The 27,076-nt window shown below is 40.2% G+C and overlaps 1 protein-coding gene across 1 annotated transcript in view; it reads right to left on the reverse strand.

The window, feature by feature from the left end:
* The window catches only part of SNTB1 (syntrophin beta 1), a 279,512-nt gene that overhangs the window by 136,737 nt on the left and 115,699 nt on the right, over positions 1–27,076 (reverse strand). The window contains exon 2 of the mRNA XM_032760343.2: positions 26,128–26,344. Coding sequence (XP_032616234.2) covers positions 26,128–26,344 — 217 coding nt within the window. The remainder of the gene's footprint in view (positions 1–26,127; positions 26,345–27,076) is intronic.

The raw sequence follows: 27,076 nt of genomic DNA on the forward strand, positions 1-27,076 counted from the left end.
ATAATTAGATTGTATTTGCTTCAGGTCAGTTGAAAGGTATTTATTGGGCAGCTTCTATGTACCAGTTACTGTGTCTATAAACAGGAATCAGTCCCAAAGGGTCTCTATATTCCTGGCATCAGTTTACAAATATAGATAATTGGAAGGGACCAATTATAGGGTTTGTATATTATCCATGCTTTTAGTACTCTCTCCTTTCTTCTGGCGCCTGCGAACACCACCACTAATTCTGCATCAAGAACAGCTAGAGAAAATAAGAAATTCAAACTAAATGATTTTACTAATTCTAATCAGCCTTAGTAAAAAGACTTAGGGGCAGAAGTTGAAACTCTGGGGAGAAATACTTCATGCCGATGAGCTGTTGCTTTCTCTGTTTCATGCTATTACTCTACTCCCATAACCATAATAGAAAGTTGGCTCAACTTCAGATAGGAGAAAATGAAGCTTCAAACGCCTCCACCTTAGAAGCTGGGGGGATGAATCAGGCTGGGACAAGGGCATAAGACTGATGACATCATGGGGTTGGACTGCATACAACCATCAACCATCTCCGTGGTGACTCTGGCTTTGAGATGAGCATTTCATAAAATGTTTGAGGCAATTTATTGACCTTTCATGAGTTGGAGCAGTTGACATTTTGCCTGGATCTGAGCCAGAGTGGGTGCTATTCTAAATGAGAAAACAGTTATCCCATCTGCACTAAAGGAACTTTTTCTGATCCTTTGTTAAAGCTTTATTTCCAAGGCACTGAGTGAATTTAATTAATTTCACTAGCACCATCCCCTCCTTAGTAAATTCCTCACACATGTGGATTCAGTAAGAAATTGAATTTCATCTCTAGAAAATAACAAAAAAGGACATTCAACTAAAGGATGAGAGATTAGTTTGGTGAAAGCTCAGTGAGCTATTCAAAATGAAAATGCCTGTTAAACTGTAATGGGACGAATCATATTAAAATGCAGACTCTGATTCCACAGGCCTGGAGTGGGGTCTGAAACTCAGCATTTCTTACAAATCCCCAGGTGATGTGATGCTGCTAGTGTCCCTCTAATACACTTTGAGTAGCAAGAAGCTAGAAAACGACAAGACATCATTCATTGTCTCATTTTGATGCTAAGTCACTGTTGTAGCCTGGAATACCTTCTCGATTTGACTTTAGTATAAAATTTTCTCTAAGGTTCCTTCCAACTCATAAAAATGTATCATGTCCTAGAAAGTATAGGTCTAGCTTTCTTGTTATCCATACATTCCTCTAGTCTATTGTCAGACATTTGTTGAGCACCTATTATGTGCTTTAGGACACAAACGAAATATGGGATTGTGCTTCAGCATGGATAACAAAAAGGAGTCATAGTTTGGTGGAGGAAATAGGCTTTCTTTCCCATAAGCCATACAATGTGGTTAGGGTAGCTTTGGAAGGGGTTTGAAGACAGTGTAATACGATGGTTCCATGCCACATGGGCTTTGAAGTCAGAAAGGGCTAGCTCAAACCCAATTCTGTCACTTAATACCTTGGTCTTCATACGGCAAGGGCTGGGAAAATGATAGCCAGGGTTTCTCAGAATAACAATATCAACAACTCTGGTCTTGAAGGAAGCAGACAGAAACGACTACTCAGAGTAGGTGATATCTATATGAGGACTGAAGGATGACCACAGGCTTGTGAAGTAGATGTTAGGGGTTGGTGGGTAGGGAAGTGAGAGGATGATTGTAAGCCGAAGATGTCACTTAGGTGTCAAATAACCCATTGCTCTATTTACTTAGTATTTTCCAATAAGTGTGCAAATATTATAGCTTTGTAAGTAGATCAAATTAAAACTCCCCTGGGGGAACCTAGATCTTTAAAGGAATCCTATGGACAATTCCTCTTCGAAGTCAAAAGGAGGGGCAAGATTTCGGTGGAAAGTGCATGGTGGACATGCACTCAGAAGCTCTGGGTTTGAGTCTCAGGTCTGCTCCTAGCAGCTCTTCATCATTCGGAGTAGATGGACACAATGTTCTTTCCATTTCTAGCAGCCCCACAACGTAGGTACATGGACACAATGTTCTTTCCATTTCTAGCAGCCCCACAATGTAGGTACCATTACTGTTACTACCATTCTATGAATTAAAAGACTGGAGCCCAGAGACATAGGTAAAATGCTCAAAGTTATCAATTAGTAGAAGGCAGAGCAAATGTCTGACCTCAAGTCCACTGGATCAGGTTTTGTACTTTAGGATGTTTGCCTTTGTTTGATTATTTCAAAAGAGCATTTCTCATACTTCCCCAGAGATTACACTTGCCTAGAAAACCTGTTGAAACTGCAGATTTCCAGGCCCCTTTTCTGGAGGTTCCAATCCTATGGATCTGGGATGGGGCCAGGAATCTATATTTTTATCCACTGATATTACCCCCATCTCCCCATATAAGTCTTATTTTTAGAGGAATTTGAGAAGCAGCATGACCTGCAATAATGGGTTGAATAGTGTCCTCTCAAAATTCATTTCTACCCAGAACCTCAGAATGCAACCTTATTTGGAAAAAAGATCTTTGCAATGTAATTAGTTGAGATGAAATCATATTATAATAGATTAGGTGGACTCTACATCTAATGACTGTGTTCTTACAAGAAGAGGAGAGGACACACAATGATATACACATACAGAGAAGGCCAGTAAAAACTGAAGTGGAGATTGCAGGGATGCAGCTACAAGCCAAGAAATACCGAGGATTAAAATACCAAGCCAAGAAATACCAAGGACACTAGAAGAAGGCAAAGGCAAGGAAGGAGGATTCTTCTCTAGAGGCTTCGAAGTGGTACCGTGCGGTTTTGGCCATCAAGACATTGGCCCTACCAATGCCTTGATTTTGAATTCCTAGTGTCTAGAACTATGAGAGAATACATTTCTACTGTTTAAGACACCTGGTTTGTAGTAATTTGTAATGGAAGTCTAGAAAACTAATATACCTGCCATTTGGAAGATTGGGGCAATAATTACTGTCTTAAATTGACATTTTAACATAAAAAGCTGGCAACAGTATTGCTTCTTTGAGAGGAGAACCAGGTGGCCTGGATGTAGGACTTAAAGATAGACTTACTTTTCACTGCAAGTCAAAAGATAAACTTACTTTTCACTGCAAGTCCTCTGTGCCTTTTGAATATTAAACCAAGTGCATGTACAGATGGTCCCCAACTTACAGTGGTTCGACTTAGGATTTTTCAACTTATGATGGTGCAAAAGCAATGTGCATTCAGTAGAAACTGTACTTCAAGTACCCGTACAACCTCCCTGCTTTTCACTTTCAGTACAGCATTCAATAAATTACATGAGATATTCAACACTTTATTATACAATAGTTTGTGTTAGATGATTTTGCTCAACTGTAGGCTAATGTAAGTGTTCTGAGCATGTTTAATATAGGCTAAGCTAAGCTATGATGTTCAGTAGGGCAGGTGTATTAAATGCATTTTTGACTCATGATGTTGTCAACTTATGATGGGCTTATCAGGATGTAACCACATGTAAGTTGAGGAGCATCTGTGTTACTTATTGAAAACATAAATGAATAAATCATGAAATATTTTAAAGTGATACCCTAGAACAACATGTAAGTTACTTGGGACCAGAAATCTGTATGTTTCTTGCACTCCACCAAAGAAATAAATAAATCACATTAAAGCCATTAAACATTATGGTCTCATTCCAAAGAATGACTTTCAGGGTCAATCCTGGGGGTGAGGATGATTTAACTCACTGATCAGAATCTTGTACAATGATAATAAAACCTCTGTAAGATGGCACAGAGCTCCCGAAAGACACCAAAGACCAGAATCCTCTACTTGTTAGGCTAAGAATGGGGAACACATTTTTATCTCTAGTTTATATCCAGAAATACACTCGAAGGCACGAAGTGACTTATTTCACATAACTGAGAGAGTTAAGTATCAGAGCCATTCAATCCATTCAGTGTAATATTTATTGAGAACGTATTGTGTACTAGGAAGTAAAGACATAGGGAAGAATCAGATGCCTTCCTGTTGCTGTCCTGGGACACTTTGCCATCAAATCCATTCCTTGCACTTTTCCTGAGTTTGGTCAGTTATCACAGGGGGATGATGCCCTGAGGCTTCTGTGTCACATGGCTTCTGCCAAATAGGAGGCACTGAAGGAGACTGGAGGGCAGGAGGAAGGGAAAACCGTAGTACCCCAGGTCCCCCACTTGACCTAGTGTGGAATCTCCAGCAGCAAGTGTCTTCTCTATGGCTCCACTAGCTGGGCAGGTCCACTGTGGTTCTGGCTTTTGCAAAGAGGCTCTGCACCCTGGATGCTGGTAGCATCTTCCCTCTTACTTTGCCCCTGTAGCCTAAGAGAGGTGGAGCTTCCTGCTATTGCTAACCTCTAAGTGGCCTCATCATTTCCTGCTGGATTCTCAGGTCCTTCACCAACAGTGAACCAATTCCCTGCATTCAATTCTCTGCTAAAATGCCCCAGAGTAGTCTGGACCCTGAAAGGCCTCTGCAGACTTTGATTTCCCATGCTTTTTTTTTTTTTTTTTTGAGACCAAATCTCACTCTGTCACCCAGGCTGGAGTGCAGTGGTGTGGTCTTGGCTCACTGCAACCTCCGTCTCCTGGATTCAAGCGGTTCTCCTACCTCAGCCTCCCGAGTAGCTGGGATTACAGGCATGCATCACCATGCCCAGTTAATTTTTGTAGTTGTAGTAGAGACGGGGTTTCACCATGTTGGCCAGGCTGGTCTCAAGCTCCTGACCTCAGGTGATCTGCCCACCTCAGCTTCCCAATCTGCTGGGATTACAGGCATGAGCCACTGCACCTGGCTGATTTCCTGTGCTTTTAAGCCACCCTCTCTGCTTGGGCTATGATGGACAACAGAGCAGCAAAAAATCTGTCAGATTCTGAGAAGTGCCTGTATCAGGGCCTCTTGCTCTATTATGACTGGTTGGCACCAGGGCCTCCTGGATGGGGAGGGACACTGTCCCTCCCAAGGCCAACCCCCGTGCCAACCTTTCCTCCCAAACAACCCCTCTGGTTTAGAATTTAAGGTTCTTCAGGACAAGCAATTCTAAGCTGAAAGGCTGCAACTGCAATTTAAAATATCTGCCACATGGAAGTAGGGAGGCTACCTATGATAATCTTAAAGCTATGCAGCTTTCACAAGTAGGCCTACAGAAGTCACAGTTCTGGTTATTGTGAAAAAAAAACAAATATGCTGTATAGTGGCCATAGTTGGAGAATATTTTCCCTCATAAGCAGAGCCTCATGGGTTTGGCAAACTATTATACTGACTGAGGCAATCATTGTAAAGGAGAATTTTTTCATTTAGGGACCAGGACTTGGGAGTTCTTGGGGAATATCCAAGGCACCATTAAAAAATCATTGCTGAAGAAATTCTAAACATCTGTTTGACCTGGCCCATAGCAACATGGAGACTGCAGGAATGCTGACTGGGAAAACTGAGAAGCTCATCTCTATTTCCTGGGTCACCCTTGTGTTCCCTTTGCTTTATCCACTCATCAGTCCATCTAGCCATCTATCCATTCTTTCAGGGAGTATTTATTCAATGCCTACTCTGAGCCAGTCACTGGGTTGGACCCTGGGAGATGGAAGGAAGAGCAAAAGCAAACAAGGCTGCTTTACTCATGGAGCTGGTGAGGAAGACAGATGTTACTAAAAAGAAAAGACAAAATGAAATGTGAAACCACTACATGGTAACAGATATAAAGAGTTGAGGCATTGAGACTCAAGTTGGCAAAGCTCATAGCACACAGTTGCTGAACAGCAATAGGCTGTGGGTTTCTTATGGGCCCTAGTGATGGGGCAAGGACGTCTTCAATGAGATTTGTTTTTTTCCTTACATTCTTATAGCATCATAGTTTATGAAATGCTTCAACACATATTGCCTCATTGGACTGCACACCAATGCTGTAATGGCAAGATTGGAGAAAAAAAGAAGGTTGAGAATTACTGTAGCAGAAGTTAATTCCGATGAAAATATGACAGAAAGGGTACAGAAGTGAGGGCAAAAAGAGAACAAAGTGTTTTCAAGTCTCTATTTTTCAAAAATCAGTGGTCTTGTCTAAAAAAAATGCTATAATTATAAGCTAGGAAGGCAGAAGGAATGTCACAAACTTACATTCTAGCATTTTAGCTGTGGCACAATTTGGTTACGCTACAGTTACACTTAGTTTTGCTGAGGCAAACAGAGACAAGGGTTCCTTTTCTAACAAAGGTATCTTTAGACCCAGAAGGAAAGAAAGTCTGCTGCAAATAGTAAAGGTCTCTAAAAGCAACAGCTAAAATTGCGTAACAAATAACACTTTTCACATGTTTTAAGTGTGAAAAGGCCCAGTGGTCTTCATCTGGGACCTCTGGGTTACAATCATTCACTTGGATGGCTTCAAGTAAAAAGGAAGTAACATGGCAGCCTTTGGGGCTCTGTATTAAGAACTATATAAAGTGAGGAAGAGAAAGAAAAAATTTCATTTACAAAACAGTCTAAGCTTCCTGAGAATTACTGGTGTTTCTCAGCAAATATTAATCAGCTTGACTGAACTCTTAGTACATTTACATCATGATCCCATGAGTTACAATAGGATAGATTTATAACACGGTATCAAATGATCCTGAAATCTCAGTCACTTAGTACAACAAAAGTTTATGAAAATAATATGCTGTATGTCCACAAAGGGTCCTATGTGTCAGAGTGGACACATGCTCCATTAGATTACTGGAGAAGCCAGGCTAAAGGAAGCTCTGTCATTTTGTACTTGCACTTCCAGGAACACACATACTCATCATTGTCTCAGCCCAGAAGTGCATACATCACTTCCAGTCATATTTCATTAGCCAAAATTAGCCACAAGACCCAACATAACTGTGGGAAGGCCTGGAAATGCAGGGGAACAAAGGGACTATTTGGTGAGCACTACTCTCTTTGCCACAAGAACCTCTTTCCAGAATTCCACAAAACTGATCACAGGAGGTAAACCATCTTTGCCACAATTCCCCAAACCATAGTCAGGGCACAGAGTTTCCTTTAAAATCTTATTTTGAGTCTTTAGAAGAGATGAGAATGAGCATTTCTTGAGCTTCTACCATGTAGCCAACACTTTGTGCAATGGATACTGTGAACTTACTCAACCTCATTGCATCTTCTTTGTGATGTACCTTGCTGTACTGCAGAGGATAGAATGCTTAAAGATATATCCACGTTCCCAGATTCCCTTGCAGCAAAGCTTCTGGAAATAGGTTCTGCCAGATACATATTCTATGTATTCCCATGAGATGTGGAATGTAGATGTGAAGAAAAGGAAATACTCCTGATGTATTGGCTTCCACTGCTGGTAAGCAAAGCTGTGAGAAGGATGACAGGCAACTTGGAGTTCTAGTGTCGAATCCTCAGCTTTCTGGGTGTCAGAAGGCAGTTGCAAGGTGCCAGCTTCCTCATCCCAGTTTTCCAATTCAGGACTGCTCTAGTGTAGAATAGTTTCAATGGCAACCTCCTGGTTCTCCAGTTTCACTTTTCTATCAGTTTTGTAGAGTTCTAAGGGTCACTAATGGAGACCCAATCTAAAGTCTTTTCCCTGAGCCTTCCCCTTTTTTTTTTTTTTTTTTTGACAGCATCTCACTCTGTCGCCAGGCTGAAGTGCGGTGGCACGATTTTGGCTCACTGCAACCTCTGCCTCCCAGGTTCAAGCGATTCTCCTGCCTCAGCCTCCTGAGTAGCTGGGACTACAGGCACTTGCCACCACACCCAGCTAATTTTTGTATCTTCAGTAGAGATGGGGTTTCACCATGTTGGCCAGGATGGTCTCAATCTCGACCTCGTGATCTACCCAGCTCAGCCTCCCAAAGTGCTGGGATTACAGGCATGAACGACCGTGCCTGACCCCATTTTTTTTAAATAGGCAACTAATTCCTTTTATTAAATCCTTTCTGCTGAAGTTACCTAGATTGGTTTCTATATCTTTCACTGAATCTGACTGTGATAACACTTGCTAAATACTGTTATATACGTAAGTTCTTTTAACAACTTTCTGAGAACTCTTGATTGTTGAAATAAGTAAGCTGTGACTATGGGTAGTTTAAGTTTGACTTAAATAACTACAAGCATAAATTCGTTTGAAGTCTCATGTTGTACTTTGTCATAAAATGAACTCTACAATAAATTCTATCCTTCCAAAATTCAGAGTAAAATTCATGTTCCTAGAAGGTGTACCTTTTCATTCAGTGGCTTTATATATTCCCTGGTAAAATTCATCTTATTCAAGAAGTTATGTGCTTTGAGAGGCAGGCAAACTCTGGCAATTCTGAAAATTAGATCTTATTATGCCCATTTTATATATGGATTAATTGGGGCATAGAGAGGTAAAGTATTCGAGATCACAAAGAGACAGGATTCAAACCTAGGTCCATCTGATTACAAAGCCACATGCTCTTTCCACTACAACTTGCAGACTGCTATGAGAGCAGCAATTCATTAGTTCTCAGCTGCTATGAGCATTGGTTTTTAATGAAGTTTTCATTAGTTTATTTTAGCTAAATGCTGGTATACAGCAGTTAGTTTTCTCTTCCACAGCTGAAAAAAGCTCAAAATGTGTACTTCTCACCCTATGAAGGATTCCAAAAGAAAAGGTGGACAGAGCACAACAGAAATAGCTGGAGAACTAGGAAAAAAAATGACCGGCCGGGCGCGGTGGCTCACGCTTGTAATCCCAGCACTTTGGGAGGCCGAGGCGGGCGGATCACGAGGTCAGGAGATCGAGACCACGGTGAAACCCCGTCTCTACTAAAAATACAAAAAATTAGCCGGGCGTGGTGGCGGGCGCCTGTAGTCCCAGCTACTCGGAGAGGCTGAGGCAGGAGAATGGCGTGAACCCGGGAGGCGGAGCTTGCAGTGAGCCGAGATTGCGCCACTGCACTCCAGCCTGGGCGACAGAGCGAGACTCCGTCTCAAAAAAAAAAATGACCAAGGTACATGTTCTAAATTGCTGGTGGCACAATTAAAACTATATAAACAGCTGGGCATGGTGGCTCACATCTGTAATATCAGCACTTTGGGAGGCTGAGGCAGGAGAATTGCCTGAGGCCAGGAGTTCAAGAGCAGCCTGGGCAACACAGTGAGACCCTGTCTCTACTACAAATAATTTCAAAAATTAGCTGGGCATGGTGGGTTTTGTGCACCTGCAGTCCCAGCTACTCAGGAGGCTAAAGTGGGAGAATCGCTGGAGCCCAGGAGGTCAAGGTTGCAGTGAGCTTTGATCATGCCACTGCACTCCAGTCTGGGTGACAAAGTAAGACCCTATCTCAAAAAAAAAAAAAAAAAAAACAAAACTTTATACACAGAGATAATAATAGATTTGTAAAGGCTGGAAACCTGATGCACATGGAAGTCAACAGAACCCTGGGATTGCTCTGGTATCCACAGAAATATTTTGGTCCAAATTTCCACTCTGGCTCATGCACCTTGTTTTATTTGTCACTCTCCTTTTCTACATATCTGACAGCAGGCCAGAGAACTGTGCCATAAAAATTTATTGGAATATTTCTATAAAGCCATATATGGCCTTGGAAAGCTTCTACACCTTCTTAGTGATTCAAGGCCTGTCTCTGTGTTTTCTGGAGAAATTAATCTAAAGATGCTATTTGCAAACTGACCTAGTTCTTCAAACTGTCAGCTACTACAGATGCAGGATTAGAAGTATATAAAATCATGATGTGGTTTTCATTTACCCAAATGGCTATTTTATACTTTTCAACTGAATATACAACTTTCCCATGACTTAATAAAACCCTCTAAAAAATTCTTAACATATATTCATGATACTGAAAGAATCCTTTGATAATCTTAGTAGGGCTGGATTTTTTTTTTAAGTGGGAAATTGGAGGATTTTACATTTGCTAAGTGTCTAGTATGTCCCAGGCATTAGGCAGATGTCAACTTATTTAATTCTAAAAATAGTATATTCATAGAGATACTATCATCCTCATTTCATATATTCAAAAAATTCAAAGAAGTTAAGTAAATTGCCAAAAGTCACCCAGATAATAAGTAGAAAAGATGATAATGAAATCCAGGTTGGCCTGGCCTGAAAGTCAATTATCTTTTCAAGGCTGCACAACGAATTAGGTAAAAAATATTGATGGAGTGCTTGAGAAAATAGCTCCAAGAATTCTAACTTCTGGATCTAGGGTTTGGTTTCCAGGTAACATGAGGAAACATTTTCCGATCGTCTGAATGTTTAATAATACAGGCGATGAAAACAAATTGCACTGCTTGGCCTTTATTGTGTGTTTCATAACAGAGATCCAGGAGAGGGTTTACTCTAGGGTGAAAAAAACACCACATTATAAGTCAAAGTGTGCACATAAAGGGTAAGTGATTTGGCATTTTAAGTGAAAGTAAATTAATGTTAAAACACATTTTTGCAGCCTGGAGTTTTGATTTCCACTGAGAATAGTTACTGATCAAATGTGCCCCCTTCCTCTCCTTATATCCCGTCTGTCTCTCTGCTGCCTTTTTATGGATATGTCACTATCAAAACCAGCCTGGCATTGTGACAACGTTCTTACTGGTGCCTTCTCTAGTCTCCAGTTTTGTCATAATGGAAGAACATGGTTCCTGTAGACCTTGGCCACTTTCTGAGAAGAGTAAAAAACTAATCTCCAACCCTATTTCAGAGCTAAGCTGCCCTGTTCTCTCCCTGATACGTAGCTCTTTTGCAACTTCCAGCTTGACCAAAACCAACTCTGTCTTTCTCTGAGCCTCTCAATTGTCACTTCCCTATCCATCTCATATCACAGTGGCTAAAAGAAATCTTTATCAAAACTCTTTTATTAAACAACTTTTATTAAACAGGAAGCTATAAATACTGATTTGGGGCTACCCAAGACATTTTTCTCCAACAGGGTCAGGAAATGAAGTATATGGATTAACCACATTTTCTTATAACTAGTTATCACTTGTATTATACATATCAGACCTATTTTCAAAGAGGCAGAATGTAAATGCAATTTTGTGACTTTTTTCTTTTTGCCTCCAGATTCATTATTTGCCACTCTTTGCCTTGCTCTGTGCTCCAAGAGGTCAACCTCTATGGGCTAAATGGCCTCACTCAGGCCTCTCCCTCAACTCTGGCTTCCAATTATGCATGGCCAACCAGAAGGTCCGAAGGGGATTCCATGGTGGAAGAAAAAGGTTGGGGTACTGACCTACCTCCAACCCCAGCTGGGCCACTGTTCCCCTCCCAGGGCTATAGTCCTCTCCAGGTGGTAGTAACTTGCTCTTTTTGCTCCTCAGACCCAAGGGTGGTAAGAGCTTCCCACTGGGTGCAAGGTCCTCAGTGCTTCCCTATCCCTTGTTGGTTCCTGAGACGGCCCCTTCCTCTGTCTATAGTTCCTGCATTATGCTCTTTAGCTGACATTTCAGGGATGACACCTGTCTCCTGACTGATATCACTCATTTATCCTTCTGTATTTAGTGTGTGATTTCTATATACTATATACGATATATTTCTATATTTACTGTTCTAAAAATTGGCAAATACAAAAGAAAAACCATACATGCTGCTGTCCTTAACAAGCTTGGAAATCCAGTAAGGAACACAAAACTCTCAAAATGCAGTCATATTCTAAGTCTCAATTTAGGCAATATCTCCAAAAGCCTAAACCTTTCCTATGCCTCCACCTACTTCTGCCCTCCATCGAGACATACCTGACCTCAGTCCTATTGACTCAGGACCAGTGCAATAAGCTAGGTAATAGTGGCCAGGTGTGTGGCTGACTATGGCTCTGAGCAAAATTAATTCTGGAATATTTCTTTTTCCTCATCCCTCCAAGCCCATTTCATCACCAACTCCTGCCGATTCTATCTCTTTAAGTCTTTCAAATATATGTAACTATTCTTCAGAATCACTGCCCTAACCTTGTAAAAGAAGCCAGGATTATTTCTCACCTAAATTTCTGCAACAGCCTCCTAGCTGGTCTCCCAGCCTCTAGTCTTGCCTCCTATTGATCCATGCAGCCAGAGAGATCTTTGTTACATCACTCCATGGCTTCAGACCCCTCTTAGAAAAAAGTCCAAGTTATAAAGTGGCTTAGCTCTCATCATGATGACCTCTCCAGACTCATCTCTTGAGACATTCTTTTTTTTTTTTTTTGCTTTCTTTTGAATTTTAATGTTTGTGGGTACACAGTAGGTATAGACACATTCTTCTTATGAATTGCTCCAAAGAAACTAAACCTCCCATTCTTCAACGGAACTACAGAACTATATTTTTTCTTGCCTTAGTGTCTGTACTTACACTAGTTCCTTTGCTGAGAATACCCTCCCTGTCTTCCTATCTCAACCTTTGACCTGGCTTACACTTACTTTATTATTCAAGTCTAAGCATAGACATCACTTACTTTGAGAATCATTCCCTGTTGACAACACCCAGCCTGCTTTAAAAACAGAACTTTGGATTCAGTGTCCTTCCTGCGAGGAAGCCTCCATAGCATCTTGTACTTTCCTCATTGTCTTTCTATGAAATTGTTTGGTTAATTACCAACTTACTTGGTAATTAACTTCCCTACCTAATGGGAAGCTATGTCAGGGCAAGGACTCTGTCTGATGCAGCCTCAACATCCAGCAAAGAACAAAGATGATTGAAACTATCTATTGAAAAGTTGAAATTTAAGAAAAGAAGCAATATGTCAATCAGGTTCAACATATTAGCAATGTCAAAATTCCTGTTACAGTATTGTTTAGGATCAAAGGGAGTATCAGCCAATAGATACACACCTTATATGTCCACACAGGTCTTGTTTTAAGTGTATCTGCAGTGCTGTGTCCCAAACTCATTCTCCACTAAGGAAATCCAAATTTCACATGTGTCAAAAGAAGAAAGAGCAGGGGTCTCTTTGTGATGCTCCCATTTCCACTGTAGAATCTCCAGGCTAGGTGATGCCTGCTTGAATAGAGGATGCCTGCATGATATCATTGGAGTTATTTTCAGAGGCATCATTATCTCTGCTTGAAAATCCTTGGGCAGCTTTTTGCAAACAAAATAGAGTTCAATTAATGTATCAAGAACAAAGGATCAAGACCTATATATTGAGCCAACGTTAGCAAAAATCCTTCAGCACCCAGATGGTCAAGTTTAACCTCTCAGAGTGAACTTAGGAAACTCAAATTTTCCAGGAATGGTGCTGATAGGTACGGACATGGGCTAAAATTAACTCATAAGGAGCTGTGTATTGATGAAGTCATAGAACCATGCTTGGTGAGCCCTCTCCTCAACTCTTCCTCAAGGTAAACTGGAGGTACTTAAATTCATTTTTTAACTAGCTTACCATTGCCAGTGAAACCTCATTAATTCATTCACACTGATTAAAAATGTATGATAATTAGGATGAACGCTGAAGTTTATCTAGGAGGAAAACAAATTTTCTTAAAAATAACAAGACTAGAAAAAATTTTTTAAGCTCATTAAAATGAACCTTTTGTGTACTCTGTTATATACCAATATGCAAATTATGCAAGGATTCTCATTGGGAAAAACAGTGGTTTGGCTATTCATGTTGATCTCCTGCCTTTTGTAAGATCCAGTGAAAAGACAGTAAAGGAGGTCTAAACTCACAGGAGAACAAGACAGGCACGACATGTTTGGAGGACAGACAGCGATGGAGCTGGGTTACTGACTCTGCAGAGTGGAGGAAGAGTATAAAATGCTATAACCTAAAGGGCCACAAAGAGAATTCCAGCCAGATGTGAGTCCCTTGGCTCTGCACAACCTGCATGGGCTCAGAACCTCCAGAGACAGCGTAGGGGGTGAGATGGCCCTGAAAAGAGGGCCCTAAATGAAGTCTGTATGCTGAGTGTTGGGACTCTCAGAACAGTGGAAAATGGGTAATCTCCCACTATCTACCCGCAATCCACACTCAAAAAGACAGAATGATTCTCCCATAAGTAACTGAACAGACCCAGGTAAAGCTTCTAAACACTGATATTTGCAGAATTGGGAGGGATCTCTTGGTAAGGCTTGGTTCACCAAGCAATAATTCTATGTGAATTCTCACCAGTTGACATCCCCTTTCCCACTCTCCACATAGGTTCCAACATGTTTTACTCAGTGCAAGAAATGAACAGATAGCAATGGATCACCAGACATTTGAGAAAACCTCCAGTAAAGAAGATGAAGATAAAAACAAACAAACAAACAGAAAACAGTAAATGGAGGAAAAAAGAACACAAAGAAAAGTAAAAAAAGAGAATTAATACTCTCCAAGAATTAACAGAAAATATGACATCCAAAAAAGAACAAAATTCTATAAAAAAATTCGGAAAACAAAAAGCTAAAATATGACAGGTAAAAGGTAAACAAAATATATTCATGAGAAGGATTAAAAAATAAAGTAAAAAAAATCTAATGTAAGCCATAGAGAAAAAAACCTTACAACATCAATCTAGAAGCCCCAACATCCTTCTAACAAGACATGTGAAGAGAGATGACAAAAAGAGAGGAAGATATTATAAAATTAATAAATTCCCATTGCTTTAAAAATAAATCTTTTAGATCTATTTGAGTTTTAAATTATCTGCCTTTATCATTTTGATAACATTTAAAATTTCACTTAAAATAACTTAAAAAAGGGAGTGTATGAGATCTATTTTGTTAGGTCTGTTGTGAGTGCCACCAGGCAGTACTTCTTTACTTAGTTTCATTCACTATATACGCTTAAAAATTATACAACCATTTAGCACTTGCTTCCTATTTCAAATTTCTGACAAATTCAACCCAACCTCTCTGAACTTCTCCTTCCCAACCACCATTAAAACGATTGCTAAAATGTTACTATGTATTCTACTTCCTAAATTTCTCAAATGCAGAGTGCCCACACTGTTGAATCCAAGGCTAACATCACCTCTCTTTGCATGTATACCCTTCCTACAGTAACAAAGTATTTCACATGGGTTGCCTAAGTGAGAAGCAAATACTGACAAGTATGTAGGTGGGTGGCTACGTAGGTGGATAGATGATAGATAGATAGATAGATAGATAGATAGATAGATAGATAGATAGATAGATAGATAGAAAGACAAATAGGTAGATACATAGATAGCTGAAAAAGCATGACCAAAATGGTGGTTCTGGTGGTAGAGGGCAGTCCATAATTTCAAATGAAGGAGGTAAATTATCCAAACGATAATACTCACAGTTTTTTGTTTTTAGTTTTTTTTTTTTTTTTTTTGACGGAGACTTGCTCTTTTGCCCAGGCTGGACTGCAGTGGCGCTATCTCGGCTCACTGCAACCTCCGCCTCCTGGGTTCACGCCATTCTCCTGCCTCAGCCTCCCGAGTAGCTGGGACTACAGGCGCCTGCCACTGCGCCTGGCTGGTTTTTTGTATTTTTAGTAGAGACAGGGTTTCACTGCGTTAGCCAGGATGGTCTCGATCTCCTGACCTCATGATCCACCCGCCTCGGCCTCCCAAAGTGCTGGGATTACAGGCGTGAGCCACCGCACCCGGCCTGTTTTTAGTTTTAAATTGAATGGTAAATGTTTAACTTCTTATGTTAAATTACACTTGAAAAAATAGAATATTGACTTTTGTTCATGATATACACAGCCGATTACAAGCAATTCCACTGCCATGTTTCAGGAGGTTTCCAGTTCCAGCAAAATAATGATCTACATAAATTCAGGAATGCTTCTGCTATTGACACCTGGGTTTTCTAGATAAAGTATAATAAGAAAAGTGTGCTTGTTTGTGTAATGCTGATCTTACAAGAAAGAAAAGGAAACTCCCAGGTGTCAAAAAAAGGGGGTGGGGGCAGCATTAAAAATCAGAATAGTGGGTATTTAAGCTAATCATAAAGCATCCCTGGGAAAATGGGTAGGGGTGGGGTTGTGACAGGTAGCATGTAGTGGATCAGGTAGTGGTGGGTGAGCTGAGGACTTGGAATTTGACAAATAAAAGATAGTTAAGGTATTGAAAACCCATGAGTTGGGAAAATGGAACTGAGGTCCCTACAAAAAGCCAGAAATCTCAAAAGCCTTAAAAATGTCTGTGGAAGAATGTCTTACAAAATAATCTCAGCTTGACAGCTTGACCTTCCAGTTCTCTCTCCTGGACTCTGAGTACAGAGAGAAAAAAAATCCCCTTTTCTTGCACCCAGCAATGAGGATATTTTGACTGAAAGCTACATTTACCCCATAGTTATCCTGCTACCAATTAGAGGATACCAACATTAAGTCATCTAATCATAACAATCAAACATGATTATATTATTGGCCACATTTTATTGATGATGTCTTAGTCTGTTAGGTAATGTCTTAGTCTGCTATAACAAAATACTTCTGACTGGGAAACATAAATAATGTAAATTTATTGATCACAGTTCTGGGGACTGGAAAGTCCAAGATCAAGGCACTAGCAGATTTGGTGTCTGGTTAGAGCCTCATAGTGCCTATTGTGTGTCCTTATGTAGCAGGAGGGGCAAATAGGCACCCTTGGGCCTCTTTTATAAAGGCACTAATCCTGTTCATGAGGGTGGAGCCCTTATGACCTAATCATCTTCCACAGGCCCCATCTCTGTGGAGAGGAGTTGTCAACATGAATTTTGGGGAGACACAAACATTCAGACCATAACATTCTGTCCCTAGCATGCCCAAATTCATGTCTTTCTCACATGCAAAATACATTCATTCCATCACAATAGCCCCCAAAATTCTTAACTCATTCCAGCATGAACTCAAAAGTCTAAAATCTGAAGTCTCTCTAAATGTCGTCTAAATCACATGTAAGTGAGACTCAAAGATATGCTTCATCTTGAAGCAAATTTCCCTACAGATGCAGGCCTGTGAAATCAGGCAAGTTATGTATTTCAAAATGCAATGGTGGGACAGGCACAGAATAGGAGAGAAAGGGAAAAATAGGAAGAAAGAAAGGAATAACAGGTCTTGACCAAATCTATACCCAACAGGGCAAAAATTGAATTTTTTTTTTTTTTTTTTTTTTGAGACTAAGTCTCATTCTGTTGCCCAGGCTGGAGTGCAATGGCATGATCTCGGCTCACTGCAACCTCCGCCTCCTGGGTTCAAGCAATTCTCCTGCCTCAGCCTCCCGAGAAGCTGGGATTACAGGCATCTGCCACCACACCCAGCCAATTTTTTGTATTTTTAGTAGAGATGGAGTTTCACCACGTTGGCCAGGCTGGTCTTGAACTCCTGACCTCAGGTACTTCACCCGCCTTGGCATCCCAAAGTGCTGGGATTACAGGTGTGAGCCACCATGCCCGGCAAAAATTGAATCTTAATTCTCCAGAATAATTTTCTTTGACTCAAAGTCCCACCTTCCAGACACACTGGGATGGGGGTTGGGCTCCCCAGGCTCCAGGTAGCCCTGCTCTTCATGGCTTTGATGGGCACAGCCAATGTGGCAGTTCTCATGGGTTGAAGTTGCATGCCTGCAACTCTCCCAGGCAGGAGTTGTACACTGATGGCTCTACTGGTGGGAGGTCTTGTCCCTGATGGCTCTACCCTTATGGCTCTGCTAGGCACCGCCTTAGTGGGGGCTCTCTGTGATGGTGCTGGCCTCACAGCTCTAGTGGACATTGCCCTAATGGGGGTTCTCTTTGGTGGTCCCACCTCTGTTCTCTTTCTGGGCCCCAAGGCTCCACATGGTATCCTTTGAAATCTAGGTGGAGATAGCCATGTCCTCACTGCTTGTACACCCTGTGTATTGGTGTAGTGGCACCTTGCAGATACTGCCAAGTTTTACTACCTGTGCCTTCCAGAGGGCAGCCTAAGCCACCTGGGGCCACTTGAGCCACAACTGGGGCAGCCAAGGATCAATGTAACACAAGGCACAGAGCAGAATCATTAAATTGTTCTGTTCCCAAGGCCCTGGCAGCCTTAAATCTCCAAATGCCTTCAGGGTCATTCTTCCATTGTCTTGATGAATAAATAGCATCGGGATTCCACCTACTCATCCTAATCTCCTTATCAAAGGTTCATTGAGCTACACTCTGTGTTCTCTCCAGAACACATTTTTTTCATTATTTACAACAGGCTGGGAATTTTCCAGATCTTTAAGTTTTGCATGTCTTTTGATTATAAATTCCATTTTTAATCGTTTCTTTCTTCTTGCCTTTTACTATAAGCAGTCAGGAGAAGCCATGCCACACCCTCAACACTTTGCTTAGATATTTCTTCTGTCAAATATTCTATTTTATTGTTCATAAGTTCCTCCCTCCACAAGACTCTAGGACATGAACACAATTTAGCAAAGTTCTTTGCCACTTTATAATGAGGATGGCCTTTCCTTCATTGTCCAATACCAAGTTCCACATTTCCATCTGAGACCTAATCAGAACTGCCTTTACCACCATATTTATACCAATATTCTGACCATAGCCACTTAGATAATTTTGAAGAAGACTGAGGCTTTCTCTACAGCTCTCCTCTTCTGAGACCTCACCAGAATTGTCCTTAAATCTCCTTTTACAGCATTGTACCTCAAAATTCTTCCAGCCTCTATCCATTACCCAGTTCCAAAACCACTTCTACATTTTTAGGTATTTGCTATAGCAACACCCCAATTCTGTACCAATTTCTTAGTCTATTCAGGCTGCTATAAAAAATATCTTAGATTGGGTACTTTACAAACAATATAATTTTTTTTCTCACAATTCTGGAGACTGGACAGTCCAAGATTAAGGCACTAGCAGATTTGATGTCTGGTGAAGGTGTGTTCCTCATAGCTGGTACCTACTATATGTCCTTGCATGGTCTAAGGGGAAAACAGGCTCCCTTTAGCCCCTTTTATAAAAGGGCACTAATCCCATTCATGAAGTATTAACCTCATGACCTAACTGCCTCCCAAAGGTCTCATCTCTTAATATTATTACATTAAAGATTAGGTTTCGATATAAGAACTTGGGGGGTGGGGGGACACAAACATTAAGACTATAGCAAAGAAGGAACCTGAAAATCAGAGAGATTGGATAATTTACTTAAAATTAAAGGGAATAAGTAACAGACTTGGGATTTAAACCCATATTTTCTATAATAACTGCAACTCTAGAGTTTTATTCATTGATACAAGCATGCAGTTAATCTGGACCTGTTTTTACATATGTAAAACATGACCACTTATTACAGCACCATATACATATACTTTATATATATTTTTTTTCTGTTTCCAAAATGTAATGTCAATCATGAGTTCTGACAATAGTTTCCATTATGAAGCCACCATGATGTGCCTGACAAAGAATGAAGAAACTACATTCAGAAAATACATATTTTGTAGGCCTCTTAAAAAGAGATGCACTTTTCACAAACAAAGACTTACAGAGGAGAAAAGACAGGAAAAAGTACCTCATAAATCTTCATTCTCAATGCACTGAAGAAGGAAATGTTTCAATAGTATTCAAAGTTTAATAAATACGTTTGAGAGTTCTATCTAAGACACGAGGGGGCAATAATATACCCCCAAACACTGGGAAAAAGGAGAAAGGCTGAACTGGTAAAATGATTCCTCTCTTGTTGGTAGCCACCGAAGACCATCTGTCTATGAATGTGTAACTAAAGTATTTGGAAACATCTAAAACTCAAAACAGGGTACTATGAGAACAACTTCAAGGAGCCTAGAATGAAAAGTGATTAAATTTGATAAGCAAAACCCAAATCCACTGTTTTGTACTCACAGGAAGAAAGAACCATGTTAACTGAAGGGGATAAATTAGCCATGAAAGGGCAGGGAAGGGCCACATGGGAAACCTCAGGCTATTTATGTACAGCTCAAAGGAGTGGGAGTGTTGGCAAAGCAGAAATTTACATAGGGGTTACCTTGGCAAGGCTCTCCCCGTCCTGGAAGGGAGGGCTTTCAGCTTACTTGCCTAAAACATACTTCCTAAGGTCTATTAGCACATCTTCTATTGATTCCACACTCACCAAATCAATTTCATGACAATTTAATTTCTTGTGTAGCTTATCTACTCAGAAAGGGTGCATCGCTCTGCTTTGAAAGTCCACATTGTTTTGAATTATTAATACTTAGCGTTCTGGCATTCTGCTCATATTCACATTTGTCTTCCAATATAGCCTGCTCACAATGAGAGGGTATATAAATCTTTCCATGTGGGCATTTCTGTCTACTTGACAACTGTGTTGCTCATCATAAACAAATTTTGCCTATTTGGTTAATGTGAGTCAACCCCTTAGAGATGGATCTGCTAACACTATGCCCACTAAATCAAGTTTCTGATCTTCTGTGGCTGAAACTCAAGCACTGGATTGTGGTGACATCACTAAGGGTACCTTGTAGCAACATATCCAGGCATCTTACAGGACTTAACAGATCTTACCCCTCTGAATTGCAGTGCAGCCTAGCAGAGGTTTTCCATTTGAAACCAAGACAGCACCTTCTGTGAATGTTTCATTTGTGCACCATAAATAGAGATGTACACTGTTTCCCAAGAAAGATGATGTAAATCTTTCCATAATTTAAGCATGAAAATCTACAGTGGACTCTGTTACGTAGCAGTACAAAGAGCCATGACTTAAAGCCTCATAAACTACCCATTGTAGCACAGTTGCTCACAATCCAGTGACAGGCTTGGTTAATGGATTGTCCTGGTTTCTTTAAGCTTCCTATGTCTGTCAGAAGAGAACTATGCTTTTATTTATTCCCTTATTCCCAAGAATATTTAGTGGAGTATTTTTTCAAAAGACATTTTTAGAGAAGAATATGAACAGCGAGCAGATAAATATACTATTTATCATTTATGAACAAAAATAGTTTTGAATGCCAAAGTTCTAGACATCTGGGGTAATAAAATGGAAATATGGAGTGTCTCAGACCTCAAAAACCTTATGACTTAGGAACTGAGTAGGCATGTAAGAAAAAAATCACAAGTTATTATGAAGCATGCTATAATGAATTAGTTGACACAGAAGGTGTAACAAAACATTGATATCTGAGAAGACTGTTTACCCTGAGGCTTAAAGGGCAAGTAGGAAGTTGTCAGGAAGGCAATTGTAGGAAGTATACAAATTATTTAAGGGACGCTGGAACAGAAAGGATGAGGTAAAGAGGAGCTGGACAATTAGGGAATATCTAAAGCCTAAAGGGGTTTTTATGCAATACTGAGGAGTTTAGATATGAGTGCAGGTGACAGGGAGCCATTTTGATGGAAGGGGTAAATTTCAGGTTCCCTTGGCTAGCTAGGTATGGAGTAGATGGTGGGAAGTGGGGAAAGAGCAAACTAGCAACAAAACACCCTGTAAGAAACATACCCAAATACTCTCAGGGACTAAAGATGTGGGCCTGGCTCAGGGCAGTGGCTGTGAAGGCAAAGAGCTGAATATGAAAAACAAGAGATATTTAAGAGGTAGAATAATAAAAATATATTGTAATTACTGACAGCCACTAGCAGAGACATATTCTTGTGGATTCAATGCCTGCTGGGTGACCTTTTCCACAGAAAGAGCAGCAATCCTGCCTGCCGTTCTATGGCTGTTGTATTTGAGAAATTGAACATTAGAGTTTTTAATGCAGACTAGAGGCACCTGTGTGTCACCAACTGAGGGGATTAGCCCCAAGATGCTGTGGCATTTGTCATCAGTTCTCAGGTTTTAGCTCCCAGGAGACCATTAACTCCTGGCCAAGGTGCTTACAGTTCAGGCGAGCTGCTCTGCCAGGTGCTGAAGTTAGAGGCAATGTGTGTGATGATTCAGAAATTGGGCTTGGGGTCAGCTAGGCTTGGGTTTGAATCCGAGATCTACCGTTTGCTTCAACTGTCATTTCTCAGCTAAGCGTCACTGTCTATAAAGTAGAGAGAAGAGTTCCCGCTACCTATGATGGTTATTTGAATTAAATGAGATTCTTGCTTAAATTCACATATAAGGGGTAGAACTAAGATTCCACTGTGGGTCTAGCTGACTGCACACTCTACACTCTCTCTTTATCCTTCTTTGTCTTCATATTTAATGGATGCATTATTCTCATTATTATTTATTTTTGAAGAAATGCAACAATATCAGCTTGTAGTTCCCTTTTGACCCAAGAGTTATTTTACAGAGAGCTTTAAAAAACCTATGAAAAAAAGGCTTTGTTTTATTCCACTGTCATCAGAGGCTGTTGTTTGTATTATTTGTACCTAATGGAACTTACTGCATTTTTTTGGTGACCTGATCTGTGGTTAATTTTGTCAGTGTTCTTTGTGGACTTGAAAAGTAAGTGTATTCTCTATTATTAGAGTAAAGAGTTTGCAATGCATTCAGATCTACTTTATTTATTATGTTGTTTGGGTCTTCTATATAATTATAGTAAGTTGTCCCTTACTTATGGTTCCACTTTCCATGGTTTCAGTTATCTGAGGTCAACTGCAGCCCCAAAATAAGTACAATAAAATATTTTGAGAGAGAGAGAGACCATATTCACATAACTTTTATTACAGTATATTGTTATAATTGTTCCATTTTATTAGCATTGTTGTTAATCTCCTACTGTGCCTACTTTATAAATTAAACTTTATCATAGTATGTATGTATAGGAAAAACACAGTTATAGAGGAGTCAGTACTATCCATGGTTTCAGGCATCTACTGGGGGTCCTGTTACATTCCTTCCATGAATAAGGGGGGATTACTGTATTTATCTGTGTCCTCTGCTTGCCCTTACTTGGATGGAACGTGGTATATGTTGAAATATCTAATACGAGTATGTTTCTGTCTATTTCTTCTTGCATCTTCTGCAGTTTCCACTATAAATGTTGCTGTTTTGTTATGTGGTATGTATTCATAACTACTGGATGTTGCTTGTGAACTCTGGCCTTCAACATAAATCAGTCCTTCCTTGTGCTACTTTATGGACATTTTACTTTGGACATTTTTCAGCCTACATTTTACCTTGTCTTATGTCAAGATCAAAATCAATGCTTTCTGTTGTTATTTAATAGTTTGCATTTGCCTTGTAAGCTTTTGCCCATCCTTGTATCTTTCACCTTTTAAAATCACTCTGGTAGGTGTGTCTCTTGCATTCAGCATAGAGTTGGGTTTTGCAGATTCCACATTTCTGACTGGTACACCATACTCTGCTCAGCCTATAACTGGAGTTTCATAAAATATTTGTTTCTTTTTTATTTTCTTCTCTTCCTCTACCATGGGCAAGCCTCACCTAAGCCCCCAATCTTCTTGTTAGAAGCAGTTTGGGACTTGTCTGGACCTGAAGTCCCTTCAGAACCATCTGGCTTAGCTGGATTCTCATGTTTGATTCTGCCCTGCTGGTTCTCACACCACAGCAGAACAGGCTCTCCCTCTCCCACAGGGGAAGCCCTATGTATAATCGTCAGTGGTGGACTTGACGAGCACCAATATAAAAGTTTGAAACTTATTCTCCTCTACTGGCTTGACATACAGACTGAAGTTTCCAATATCTAGATTAAGGTCTGATGTCTCCCAAAATATTATTTAAAATATAATTAAATGACCTGGGAGTGCTGTCGTAGCATATAAGTCCTACTTCTGGAAGAAACCCAATAAATCATCTATTCAAATGTTCTCCCTATTGTATGAATTGCTCCTACAATGTCCCAGTAAGTTTTTTTCTCAGTTTGCATTTTTCTGGAAATGATTAACTGACACTGTCACCCATTTTATAGGCATGAGTTTGAAGCCCAGCTAGACTATATAACAGCTATATAATGTTGAGAGCTTATATAAACACCTTTTGTCTAAATTTTTTGTCTGTAGAATGGGGACAATGAAAGAAACTCAGAGAGCTGTTAAGAGGACTAAGCAGGGTTACAAATTCAAAGATCAGGCAGATAATTAATTGAATTCCGTAAGTATAAGGTAATAGAAATGATAAGGAGAGTTCATTCTCTTGTCAAAGGAGAAAACTCTACTGAGCTCTGGTATATTACTGCCCTGCCTGCAACAATGTGGGCCCAGTAACATCACCAGTTCTTCCAACTTTTCTAGAAAAGCAAAAACCTGGCTTTTTAAATGTGAAATTTCTCAGTTATTGAACATGGCAACTAATTCCAATTTATGTAAACACTTAGACTATTCCAAAAAAGAAAAAGAACATATCTGTGGGCTGGGTATACCATAGGCTGCCACTTTGCAGTCTCTGGTCTACATTAATTAGCATAATGCACATGATAGGCACTCAATACTACATCATGAATTCATCACATCTGAAAACTTTGACATCAGATCCTTGGGAGATGGGACTTGTTTGATTGGGTGAGTAAACGGCCAGGGAAAAGGAGACTTAGAGTAACCAGCATGTCGACTGCAGGCCCAGGAACTGCAGAAATTGTGGGGAACAAAACAGAGAACAGAGTGAGAGTGGACCAGCGATGAGCTCTGTGTCCTTCCCAGTCTGTCTGCTCTTACCCCTCTTGCCGATACTTGCTGGCTTTCTTGTACAACTGGCCAATCCCTGTACAGAAAGAACTAATACAGGAAGAGTAGGGAGAGCGGGGTAGAAAGATCCTGCAGCTGGCCAGAGCCAGAAGGGCCCTGGCAGCATCCTTAGAGTGAGCTAACTGAGATGAGAACAAAAAAGACACTGAGCTGGGAGCCAAGGAAGCAACTTTCTCCCTGCCCCTATTCCCGATGGCTTTTCCCCATCAGCAACTCTGAGCCTAGCCAAATACTTTCTATTCGGGTGGGTTGCAGCTGTCCCACACACATTCTAAATAAGGGCCAGTCAAGCGGTTCCTATTTTTAGCACTTTAATGTGGATTCAAAGGTCACTAAGATTCCCCATTTGCTGGCTCAATTCCTCGCTTTCTTTATTTCTCTTATTTTCCTCCTAAAATGTATGTTTTCTCTTCTACTGAGCTAAAGTAAGAATTCTGGGGGATGAGGGACCCTGAATTTTACTTCCTCTTGGCTGCATTCCTTATAATTGCCATGGGTTGGGTGATATATCTAGCCTGTGGCATGCAAAGTCATGTACTGACTTTGGGAAACAGCATTCCAGACTTGGACCAAAGCCACTCCTTTTGTTCTCTTGAGCATAAAGAGATGCTTAAAGTAGAAAATAGCCTTAAAGCGACTCTCATCTAACCCTCCAAGTATACAGTTGACAGCACTGAGGCCTAGTAAGGTGAATTTGCTTATTACTATCTAACATTAATAAGAAACTATATAATATTACTTTATTATGTTATATATAGTATATATATTATAGTATATATAATATATTATATATTATAGTATATATATTATAATATATATACTATAAGTATTACTATAGCTTATATTCATGGAAGGTTTTCCTGTGCTGAGCACCTTACATGGTGCATTAATTCATTTTGTGTTGCTTTAAAGGAATACCTGAGGCTGGGTAATTTAAGGAAAGAGGATTATTTGGCTCACGGTTCTGCAGGTTGTACAGGAAGCATGGCACCGGCATCTGCTTCTGATGAGGGCTTCAGGGAGATTCCACTCATGGTGGAAGGGGCAGGGGGTGCCGACAAGTTACATGGGAAGAGAGGGAGCAAGAAAGAGCAGGGAAGTGTGCCATGCTCTTTCAAATAACCAGCTCTCGCTTGAACTAATAGAGCAAGAACTCACTCACTACCTCGGGGCGGGCACCAAGCCATTCATGAGGGATCTGCCCCCATGACCCAAACACCTCTCACTGGACCCCCATCTCCAACATTGGGGATCACATTTTAACATGAGATTTGGAGGGGACAAACATCCAAACTATATCACATGGATTTCCTAATTTAGTTCTCACAACCCAACAAGGCATCTATTTCAATTATTCTCATCTTAGAGACGACAAAACTGAGGCTAAGCGGTTTAAGAAACTTGGCCTAAGTCACATGGACTGGTAATGAGCCCTGAAGACATTTAGGATGCTGATTCCAGTTCTTCAACTCTTTCCAGAACCAGTGCTCAGTGTATAGATTCTCTCTCTCCTCTGTCTCTCTCACTCTCTCTTACACACACACACACACACACACACACACACAATTCTCAGCATGGCCCTTTCACGCTTTTCTTTGGAAGCTATGATGTGCTTTCAGAACATGAGGGCAATCTGGTGAAAGCCCCCATTTACCCTGAAAGGCCAAGGAGCTGCTCTACACAGTGGAGAGTTTTGACCCTATTTACCTGTTCTCAGGGTCGGCCAAGGCCATACTCCGAGTGACGTAGCACATTTTGAGGGGGATGCTTTTCCGGTCTCTGTGGAAGGAGAAGGACTGCGATGACGGGGGGTCTGAGGTGCTGCCCCCTAACCGAGGGGATTCAGGCGGAGGTGTTTCCCACCCAATCTCAGATACTGGGGATCCTTTCTTCACATAAGGCGTGGCTTCTCGCATGTACTTCACTGCAAGCAAAAAGACAATAAGTGCTTTTAATACATCACGGCTGAATTTCTGGGAAGTCTGATTGTGTTTCTGAAATAGACTTGCATTGGATAAGCTCTTAATACTGACCTTCTTAAATTCTCAACAAGATTTCGAATTTCTGTTCCACTCAAGGTAATTATCTTATTATTTAAATTATATAGCTCTGTGGACCTTAGAACTTGCTGTTATGATGTCCTACAGTTGAGAATTGTGTGTAGCTTTTTTCAACTGTGACATTTTTTACATGTTCTGATTTTAAGTTTTGCATTCTGGGAAAAAGGCTGAAAACATGGGCAGAGATTAGGCTAAAAGATACATTATTCAATATAGATGTAAGGAATATGGCAGCCACATTCATTACCCATGATGCCATTTTTCTGTTGAGAAACAATCATAGGGTTTTCAATTTAATAGTGTTAAGGAAACACATACAAAGAAATATATATAAGAACACATTTTGTAGTGGTAAAAATGTGTAATAGCAAAAAAATTATTTGTAAGAGCTGAAAACTAGAAACAATGTAAATATCCATTAAAAAGGGACAGATTAAATAAATCGTAAGACATCTATATCATCATTTAAAAAATGAAATATATATATTTCATATATATATCTGTAGATGATATATATGTATATATATGTATATATATATATCTGTAGATGATATATATGTATATATATGTATATATATATATCTGTAGATGTATTG

This window comes from Hylobates moloch, unplaced genomic scaffold (assembly GCF_009828535.3).
Source record: "Hylobates moloch isolate HMO894 unplaced genomic scaffold, HMol_V3 SCAFFOLD_9, whole genome shotgun sequence".
Classification (NCBI taxonomy): Eukaryota; Metazoa; Chordata; class Mammalia; order Primates; family Hylobatidae; genus Hylobates; species Hylobates moloch.